At 52.4% G+C, this 10,817-nt stretch overlaps 1 protein-coding gene across 1 annotated transcript in view; it reads left to right on the plus strand.

Annotated features, from left to right (window-relative positions):
* Insyn1 (inhibitory synaptic factor 1) overlaps positions 1-1,782 on the plus strand; it is an 11,511-nt gene extending 9,729 nt beyond the window's left edge. The window contains 4 exon segments of the mRNA XM_090321384.1: positions 885-989; positions 991-1,300; positions 1,303-1,457; positions 1,459-1,782. Coding sequence (XP_090177510.1) covers positions 885-989; positions 991-1,300; positions 1,303-1,457; positions 1,459-1,602 — 714 coding nt within the window. The 3' untranslated portion in view covers positions 1,603-1,782.
* Positions 1,783-10,817: the final 9,035 nt, after the last annotated feature.

Raw genomic sequence — 10,817 nt, forward strand, 5'->3', positions numbered from 1 at the left:
GCTAGGATTAATCTCTGCTCCTCAGTGGACTGGGGAGGCAAGGGCAGAGGATGAAGAGGAAGAAAGAGGAGGGGAAGGGGAGATAGCTGGCAGCCACAGGGGACACCCACAGAAAGCGGGGAGCCCAATGAGGGAAGCGGGAGCCCACTGAGGGAAGCGGGGAGCCCACTGAGGGTGCATTCAGAAGGCTGGACCAGGCCCTCCAGGCCTCCCCTCATCATTTCCTTCTGAGGGTGGGTGGCTGTTTGTTTGTCCCCCCAAACAGGCTAGCTGCAATGTCGTAGCCCCTCTATGGGGCTCTCCAACCCCCTCCAAAGGAAGATGGAGATCTGATCCTCGAGGCTGGGCCCCCAGAGCAGCAGTTGTGTGTGGGAAAGAAGGGTGCGTGAACCCTGGGGTACAAGGCTAAACAACAGTGTGTTCTTCCACTAAGGAATGAAGGAGTGGGAGATGGGTCTTTTGGGGGGGGGGAGTGGGAATGGAGGTTCTGGTTCTGGGACTTGAACTCAGGGCTTCAGCATTGTTCCTGAGGATTTTTTCCCCCCTCTGCTCAGGCATGGTGCACTACCACTTCAACCACAGCGCCAGCTTTTTTCCTGGTTTATTGGAGATAAGAGTCACAGAGACTTTCTTTTTTCCTACCCAGGCTGGCTTTGAACTGTGATCCCCAGATCTCAGTCTCCTGAGCAGCTAAGAGGACAGCAGTAAATGGGCTTTGACAATGGCCAGGCTGTGCTGTGTTTCACTTACTAGAGCAAGTGAACAAGCCAGTCACCATCTTGCAAGTCTTGGGGGCTGAGAGGGTGTGGGGGGGCACCCCCAAGCCTTGGTGATGCCACGCCATTCCCCAGCCCTTCTCACCTCCTCTGCCCTTCCCTGGCTAGGTGGTGAGCCAGATCGACAAACTGACCTCAGACTTCGACTTTGAACTGGAGCCGGATGACTGGACCACAGCCACGGTGAGCAGCACATCGAGCAGCGACAAGGCGGGGCACAGGGGGCCCCTTGGACTTCATGACAGCTGATATCCTCTCGGACAGCTGGGAGTTCTGTTCTTTCCTGGATATCTCCACGCCACCAGATTCCGCCGTCGCCGACTGCCCCGACTTGTCTCGGCCAGGCACGGGTCCCGATTATCGTCTTATGAACGGCAGCGCCCCCATCGCCAATGGGCCACGCGTGGAGACCCCGGACTCTTCGAGTGAGGAGGCCTTCAGCGCTGGCCCTGGGAAGGACCCAGTGCCCCAGCGGACCCCGGGCACTCGGGAGAGGGTGCGATTCAGTGACAAAGTGCTCTACCATGCCTGTGCTGCGATGATGAGGAAGGGGATGGGGAGGAGGGGGTGCAGGAGGAGGAGGAAGGGGCCCTGCCAGCTGAGCTGGCTCACACAGAGCCCCACACGGCCCCCCTCAAGTCCTCTCCAGCCTCCCACAAAGCCAGACGCTCTGCACTGACCGGACCGCCGTCCAGGCCCCACGTTGGCTTCAGAACAGACTCGAAGGGTCACGAGAAACAGTAGCACACAGACAGTGGAAGACAAAGGCACACAAACAGTGCTGCCCTACACGGCCTCCAGGCAGAAAGCCAGGGGCAAAAACTAGGGGAGTGGAGAGGCTGAGGGCATCTAGAGCTATAAATATAAATATATATTATATATATATTTAAACAAACACAGTCATAATAAAATTTATAAGCACTCAGGATCCAACTCACAGAACCCACCAAAGCTCTTAGAGATCTCGGGTGCAGGGACAAGAATCAACCTGGTCCTGGGATCGAGGCCAGAGCTGCCCACCAGTCTTCCCTCCCTCCTCCTGGTTAAGCTTTTTCACTATTTTGTGCATGTGCTTGAACTCAGGACCTCACATTCTCCTTTGGCTTTTTTTCACTCAAGGCTGGTGCTCTATCGTTTGAGCCACAGCTCTTTTGCTGATCCATTGGAGATAAGAGGCTCGTGGACGATTCCTGTTGGTCCTAGGCTGGCTTTGAACCATAAGATCTCAGCCTCCTGAGTAGCTAGGATTACAGGCGTGAGTCACTAGCATGTCCTGGGGGCCAAGCTTCTAAAGGGAAGATAGTGCCCTGAACTGTAATGTCTTGTGGCAGCTGGCTTGGGCTCTCTCCTGGAGGGAATGCATCCGCAGGGCTCAACTGAGAAACTGAGAACTCAAGAGACTCAAGGGACTGGGGTCTAGATGTGGCAGCACTTCAACTTAGGTGTGAATCACCTTTACTCCCACCCTTCCACTCCAAAGTTGGCTCTAATGGAAAGTCAGCCAGAACATTTAGGGGGGACCTTTGGGACCCAGAGAAAGGGGGAACTGTCCCCAGGGCAGCTCCATGCTGGAAAGCTGTACGATTGGATTGGGGTTGGGGTTTCGATGGAGACCTTGTGGGCCTCTCTCAGCTCCAAGCACAGCTGAGAGCTGCCCCAGTCCCCGAGCCCAGTTTAGCAGCTTGTAAAGAGAGACGTCAGAAACCCAGAGACAGCAAGGCTCTGCCTGGGCCACGGCAAGGGCAACCTCTGAGTATTCTCTGGGTGAGGGTGGCCGCCATTGTTCACATTTATGGAGCAGGTCCCTATGGTGAATACATTCCAGAGAGTCTCATCTAATTACCCTCTCCATCACCCGACCAGATGCCAACTATGGCGGACCCAGTTTGAACTAGCCCAAGGTCACAGAGGCTGTGAAGCCAGTGTTTTCCAGGCTTGTACCTAGCTCTGCTGTCCAAGTATCTGGGCGAGTCCACTTGTCTCTGAGCCTTCCTAAAGCAGTTGGGTTAAAGGCTCTCCATGTGGCTCTGGTCATCAGGGCTCCACCCACATTTCCCATGATTGTCACGGGGGGGGGGGGGGGGGGGGGCAGGCACAGGGGAGGGGCCACAGGTTTCTGGAAGCGGTTCAAAGTTCTGATGGAGTTTCAGTGTCCCCTGGTCCTGGACAGGGAGATGCTGTGGGTGGAAAAATTAACTGGGTGTTGGTACTTCATGCCTGGTATCCTAGCTATTCAGGAGGCTGAGTTCTAAGGATGGCAGTTCAAAGCCAGCCAGGGTGGGAAAAGTCCATTAATCTCCAATGAACCACCAGAAAACTGGAAGTGGAGCTATGGATCAAAGTGGTAGAGCATTAGCCTTGAGCAGAAAGAGCCCAGGCCCTGAATTCAAGCCCCCACAACCAACAAGAAAGAAAGAAAAGGACAGAAGGAAGGAAAGAAAGGAAGGCAGGAAGGAAAGGGAGGGAAGGAGAGAGAGACAAGGAGAGAGGGAAACAGGGAAAGAAAATCTAAATCACTCATTATAGGCTCGCATTTGTAATCCTAGCTACTCAGGAAGCTGAAATATGAGGATTGCAGTTCAAAGTCAGCCCGGACAGAAATGTCCATGAGACTCTTATCTCCACTAAAAAAAAACAAAACAAAAAAAAAAGCCAGAAGTGGAGCTGTGATTCGAGTGGCAAAGCACTAGCCTTGAGCTTAGGGGCAGCGCCTAGGCCTTGACTTCAAGCCCCATGACTGACAAAAGAAAAGAAAAAACTTACTCCTGGAGCCTCCCTCTGATAGATTTCAAATAAGGTAGATTCACAGCCCACTGGAGCTATCAGGAGTGGGCCCTGTCAGTCTGCTTTACCTTTGGGCAGAACAAGGCGGGGACAAGAACCTGGAAGATGCTTAGCGCCGGCCAGGGGACTCGTGAGACCCAGGCTCGCTGGTTGTGGAGACAGATCAAGAGGAAACCCAATGGATTTGGGGGTGCTTGCAGTAAGCTCAGAGCCCTTCAGAGCCAAGCTGAGGTTCAGAGGCTAGAGTGGCTCCCCGGGGGGGGGAGGGGTTCCTGTGGAACCCTGACAATTTGCCAGATGAAGCAGTGTTGTGTGTGTGTGTGTGTGTGTGTGTGTGTGTGTGTGTGTGTGTGAGAGAGAGAGAGAGAGAGAGAGAGAGAGAGAGAGAGAGAGAGAGAGAGAGAGAGAGAGAGTGTTGTGTGTGTGTATTGGTATTGGGGACTTGAACTCAGGGTTTCACTCTCTCCCCCTTGACTTTTTCACTCAATGCCAGCAAGCTACCACTTGAGCCACATCTCCATTCCCTGCTTTTCGCTGGTTAATTGGAGCTAAGAATCTCACTGCCTTTTTTTCCCCAGGCTGGTTTCAAACCATGATCCTCAAATCTCACCTCCTGCATAGCTCGGATAACAGGTGTGAGCCACTGGCACCCAGCTCTGAGTCAAGTCTTTTGTAACATTAAACAACAGATTTAGTGGTCCCGGCATAGAAGCAGTTGTTCGATAATTAGTTATTGAAAAAAAGGATGGATTCACCGTATTGTTGGTTTTTACAAGTCAGGGGAAGAGACATGAGCAGATGAGAATTCTGTAGGAAGTCACATAGGCAGGACTGGCAGAGCTGAGTCTTTGACCATGCTACAAGTACTTCAAGGCCCATGAGAGCCGAGGGTTACCGAATGCCAGTGATGACATGGCAGGCCTGTCTTCTTCAACTTGGCTTTGGCTCTTCCCCCAAGAACCCAACCCCTGGTTCCCAGTGAACCTGGGCTGAGGTGGTAGTCAGAATCTCAGCTCCTCCTTCTAGCTCTGGCAAAACCAGAAGACTGGCCCACCCTCTCTGCCCAGTAAATGTGTGTGTGCCTTTCTTGTCTGGGCTTTACCAGGCTCTGAGCAAGTAGCCCAGAGAGGCTTCCTGGAGGAGGAGGAATCTGAAGTGAACCTGCCTTCAGAGTGGGAATGAAAATAAGTGGGAACAAAAGGCACTCAGAATGAGTGGCACCTCAAACCAAAGATGACCAAGTACCAGTGGTACATGCCCGTAACGCTAGCTACTCAGGAGCTTGAGATCTGAGAATCAAAGTGTGAAGCCAGCCTCAACAGGAAAAGCCCCTGAGATTCTTCAATTAACCAGCAAACAGCTGGAAATGGTGGCATGGCTCATGTAGTTAGCACCCACTTTGAATGAAAAAAAAAAACTCAGGAACAGCACCTAGGCCCTGTCTGTGCCTCATAGACCAGTGGGGTGTTGAGACTTACCTTGGTGCATAAACCAGCTTGATTCTGATGCCAGCTGCCCACTCTGCACCCCCAACAAAACTAACATCTACCCCCACACACACACCACCTGACCCCAGCAAGCCTCCAGAGATGAGGGGGCAGCTGGGTGGATGGCCTCGGGCCATCTGCCTGCTGATCAGATCTGATGCCTGCCAGGAACAGTGAAGCTCTGGTACCTGCCTATGGTTTTCTGCTCCTCCTGAGGATGAACGGATTCACGATCTCCCAGTGGCCCACCTCTGTCTTCTGAGAACCATCTCTGAGAACTGTAACTTTTAGGGTGACCCTTCTTGTCCTCTGCTCCCTGTGGGCAGCCCAGAACCACACAGGGACATTGTTTCTGAGACTGCCTGGCCTTCAATTCATGAGCCTCCCGCCATAGCCTCCAGAGAGTTAGGATTAAAGGCTTGTGCTACCATACCCAGCTGGAGTCCTGGTGCTTGAACCCACAGGTTTCAATGATTCCTCTCCCGTGCACCTCCAAAAAACCTGAAGAGCTCATCCTGAGAATGCATGGGTAACATCCAACAGACCCCTGCCCTAAGGGCATTAGGATCCATTTCTGCAGTGGGCTGCAGAAAGACAGGGGAAGTGGGAGAGCTCAGAGTAAAAAGAGGTGTGGAAGGTCTTAGTGGAGGGGGGGGGTGGGGGAAGGCTCCAGCTGGGAAGGTAAGGGGGGAAGGGCCAGAAGTGTCACTAATAAGATCCCAGCACCACGCTGGGTGGGGTGTGAGCTAGGGGAACCCTCCCTCTTCTGTTCCTGCCCTCGGGCACACTTTGAATTAATAATGTAAATGCTTCCCCTTAGATTGCAGTGTGCCACATAAATAAAGCAGCTCTGGGCTTTGGGCAATTGGGATGAAATCAGCTCTTGTTAGACAAGAGCTGGGAAGCTGGGTGCCCATGGCTTTCGCCTGTCACTCTAGCTACTCGGGAGGCTGAGATGTGAGGATTGAGGTTGGAAGCCAGCCAGGGCAGGAAAGTCCGTGAGGGTCTGATCTCCAATTAACCACCAGAAGACCACAAGTGGCACTGTGGCTCAAAGTGGCAGAGTGCTAGCCTTGAGTGAAATAGCTCAGGGACAGCGCCCAGGCCCTGTGTTCAAGCCTTATGACTGGGGTTCATCAAGGCCTCCATTCTGTCTGTACCTTAGACCCACGAGGACTGGTTTGCCTTCTGTCTAGGATACTGGGTAGATGCTCCATGCACACATCCATGCCTGGAGAAGTTGGACTGGGTAGTATCCTCGAGGGATGTAAAAGCCACTCTGGGTTTCTTTGTTTTGCTCCTATGAGGACTAGAACTTAGGCCCTGGGAACAGTCCTTGAGTTTTTTTTTTCTGCTCAAAGCTGGCGCTTTACTACTTGAGCTACAGCACCACTTCCAGTTTTCTGGTGATTCATTGTAGATAAGGGTCTCATAGACTTCCTTGCCTGGGCTGGCTTTGAACCTGGATTCTCAGATGTCAGCCTCCTGACAGGCGTGAGCCACCAGCGCTGGCACCATTTTTTGGGAGTAGTAAAGACAGCAACAAGGAACTTGTTGGAGCTTCAGAGACCCAAAGAGGAAAAAAAGTGGAGGAATCTCTTGCAGAGTCAAAGACACAACACAAGCATACTGACAACACAAGCACAGTTGCCTTTCTGCTAGGCCTGCAGGGGGCACATGGGCTCAGCCACCCATCATTCAGTGGTCCACCCACAAGGTGGGATGCAATTTATCTCTGTCCCCCACCTCGGGGGGGGGGGGGGAGAGGGAAGGAGGTGGGAGGGAGGAAATGCAAGTTGCTGTCCATGGTGCTGAAATGGCTTCCGGCCTTCAAGCCTTCTCTGTCGTTGGTTCTTGAACCTTGGCCTGTCTGCACCTGTCTCCACCCCCTTCAACTATTCTCCCAGGGCCCAGTTCCTGTCACACGACTGTCTCGCTTACCTTCAGGCTCAGTCCCTTCCCCTGTGAGAGGAGAGAGTGATTCCCAGAACTGAGACTCCCCCCACAGCCTCGCTCTAATGAGACCACCACCCTTCAGGGCCTGAGGGGGTCTAAGCCTGGGGCTCAACCTACCAATCAGGGGAAAGCAGAAAGCATGGAAGAGCGGCGTTGTGCTACTTCATCAGAGCTGCCTCTATAAATATTTTAGAGGTGTTTATTAGGGAAACCACAGGCGCAGGGAGGAGGGTGGTGAGTGGGGGAGACGCAGAGCCCTGTGAGGTTTTAGCTGCCACTTCCATCACTGATGACATAACTTGAAGACGGGAAAGAGGAAGAAGAGCTATTTGTTGGGCTGTCCCATTCCTGGTGAGTGGGGCCTTAGAACCCTGTGTCCTTCTCTAATGGAACCCTAAGGACCCAACAATGAGCTGACAGCAGGGACCTTTTGGTGGCTTTTTCTCTCCTCTGGTACTGGGGATTTAACTCAAGGCCTTGGGCTGGGATGTAGCTCAGTAGCAAAGCGCTTGTCTAGCAAGTGTGACATCCTGGGTTCAATCACCAGTTCCAAGAAAGAAAAGAACACACACACACACACACACACACACACACACACACACACACACACTCAGCCCTCTGAGTAGCTAGGATGACACATGTGAACCATAGTGCCCAGCTCCTGACTTTGAGCATTGTACCTTATTACTGGTCAATTCCTCTCCTCGAGCTGAGTGACACGGTGTGTGTGGGGGAAGACCAGAGAGTTGCTTTGTGGCACTCTGGGGCCCTGGTCCCTATTCACACATCCATCCACACACAGCCACCCACATCACGCCAGGAGCTCCAGAGGCAAAGGCAGTCTACAGGACCAGCCCATGTTGCCCAGGAGATCCACCAGCCTAGCCTTGGCCTGCCTCACCTCACAGCACGAAGCAAGGGGAGCTCAGGCCAGGCTCTAGTGGCTCATTCCTGTAATCCTAGCTAATCAGGAGGTGGAGATCTGTGGATCATGGTTTGAAGCCAGGCAGCAGCCTACGTATTATTGAAGGCAGAGATGAAGGACACAGAGTCCCCTCTGATGAAACGCCACTCCTCTGGAAAGAGTTTTCTCTCCCTCTCCTCCAAGCCAAAGCCAATAAGCCAATCAAATTGAGAATTTAGAGTGGATTTGCAGGCCAAGTTGGGCAAGTGTAGTTCACGCCTATAATCCTAGCTCCTCAGGAAGCTGAGATCAGAGAATCAAGGGTCAAAGCCAGCCCGGGCAGAAAAAGTTCCCTGTAAGACTTTTATCTCCGGTTACCAACTCAAAAGCCAGATGTGAGGCTGTGGCTCAAAGTGTATCGCGCTAGCCTTGAGCAAAATAGCTTAGGAACAGTATCAGGCTCTGAGCTGAAGCCCCTTGGCCAGCACACACACACACACACACACACACACACACACACACACACACACACACACACAGCAACAATAAAGACCCACAGAACTTAGGCAGGCAAGGACAGCTTTCCTTGCGGGAGCCGGAAACTGCCATCTTGGGTGGCTGCACAGTGGACATTCCCTACCTCTGTGTCCATCCTGCTTTTATTTTCCCAACTTGTCTATCCATCTGTCTCTACCTCTGTCTTGCTCAAGTTGCTCAGGTCTCCTTTGCCCTGGCTGGGTCAGATACTATCCGGGCAAAGCTGTCCATTCTCTTGGTGAAGCGCAGGTGAGCTGCCAGTGACTGGGCAAGGCTGACCTCTATTTCTCTCTGCAGTCTACCACGACAGGGTGTTCTGTCATCAGCACCCTGAAGGGTAGCCATCCCGAGCGAGGGGGAGGACCAGCACGCTAAAGAAGCATACTCTGGTAAACAAAATCACATCATAATAATAATTAATCATGATGAAAGAATGACTGGCAACAGGGGCCGGGAGTTTGGCCTAGTGGTTAAAGTGCTTACCTAGCATGCATGAAGACCCGGGTTCGATTCCTCCGTACCACATACATAGAAAAAAACCGGAAGTGGTGCTGAGGTTCAAGTGGTAGAGCTGTAGCCTTGAGAAAGTCCAAGGACAGTGCTCAGGCCCTGAGCTCAAGCCCAGGACTGGCAAAAAAAAAAAAAAAAAAAAGAATGACTGGCAACAATCATACCCATTGCTTCTGGGTAAATAGGGGGCTTTTTTTTAAAAGACTTTTTTTTCACACACCAATTATTCCTTGAAATAAGGTTAAGCCTCGTTCACATAATTCATTTGCTGAGATTTGTTTTCTTCTCAGTGTAGAAATACACCTCAGCCACATTCAGTTCATGGAGCCTGGGTCCTTTCCTGTTTGTGGCATGCTGGGGGAAGGACTACTCTGTTCACGGCTGGGCTGGAGATACATCCAGGACCTATGTTTCTTCCGTTTCCATGTGACTGCCAGAGGAATGAATGCATAATTGAAGGGCTTCATTTGGCTGTGAATGACTGAAGCAACCAGATCTAGGCGCGTATGAGAGGCAAAGGAAAAGAAGGCAGAAACGCACTACAGGTTGGAGATACGTACATATGGAGTGGGCACTGCTACCTCTCTGCCCCCCTCTTTTTTCCCCCTTCCCTCCCTCATCCACTCTGCCAGATAGATGGAACCCATTTCTCCTCTCCTGTTCCATCAAAGTCCTAAGTCCAGGACTTCCTGCTTCCACCACATTCTCATTGGGCTTATCCAGACTCTCCTGGCTACGGTGGACAGGATGACATGGAAGGGAACCAGGACAGACAGACACCAAAGAAACCAGCCTGTGGCTGTGCCTCTCCAGGCACCAAGGCCCTCAGCTTTGATCACCTGAGCAGCCAAGCACCCTTGTCAATCTGGGCGGTCACAGGTATGTGAGCCTCACAACCACAGAAGCTGTGCAGGACAGAGAGCATCAACTTATCACCAGCAAATCGCATTCTCTTACCCAAGAGGGCAGACCTGTGCCCCTGATGGCAACAGTGGTTTAGCTCTAGAGAGAGGTAAGTTGGAGAGACCTATGGTAAGGTTTTGCTGCAGGAATGTTTGTCCTTCCCTCCCTCCCTCCCTCCCTATCTTCCTTTCTTCCTTCCTTCTTCTTTTTGTCATTTGTGGGGTTTTCAGTCAGGCCCTGGGTGCTGTTCCTGAGCTCTTTTGCTCAAGTCTAGCACTTTACCGCTTGGAGCCACAGCGCCACTTCCGGTTTCCTGGTGGTTCCCTGGAGACAAGAGCCTCACAGACTGTCCTGCCTGGGCTGGCTTTGAACTGCAGTCCTCAGATCTCACCCTCCTGAGTAGCTAGGATGACAGGCGTGAGCTCTGATAGGAAACTCTTGAGACTGAGGAAGAATTCGAGAGAGGTCTGCAGGAAGCTGCAGGGCGGGGGCCGCTAGGGCAAAAGATAGGTGTACTCTGAAGACTCCAGCTGGGCAGTGCCGAGGTGACCCAGGTGTGTGACTGGAGGACAGGAAGAAAGAAGAGGCCATTTCTCTCTAGTGTGCAAGCACACACATGTAAGTGGGAACACACACGTGTGTGCATACATACACACGTATGTGGGAACATGTGCTTGTGTGCATGCACACACACACACACATCCTGACAGCTCTGGGGAACAGGACAGATGGTCTCCTTCCCTCCACACAGCAACCAGGCCGGGAGCGATGAGCATGCGCTCTGGTCACGTGACTGCGCACATCTGGGGGGGGCAGCAAGAGAGAAACAGAGGGAGGAAAGAAGGAAGAGGGAGCGGGGAGGAAACCCTAAATCCTACAGGAGAACTGAAAGCATTTGTCACCGGTGACCTATCTGTTCTACCTCTGCATCTGGGCATCTGATGGCAGAAACTTGGGGGT

Source organism: Megascapheus bottae, chromosome 30 (genome assembly GCF_031878675.1).
Source record: "Megascapheus bottae isolate mThoBot1 chromosome 30, mThoBot2.hap1, whole genome shotgun sequence".
NCBI lineage: Eukaryota > Metazoa > Chordata > Mammalia > Rodentia > Geomyidae > Megascapheus > Megascapheus bottae.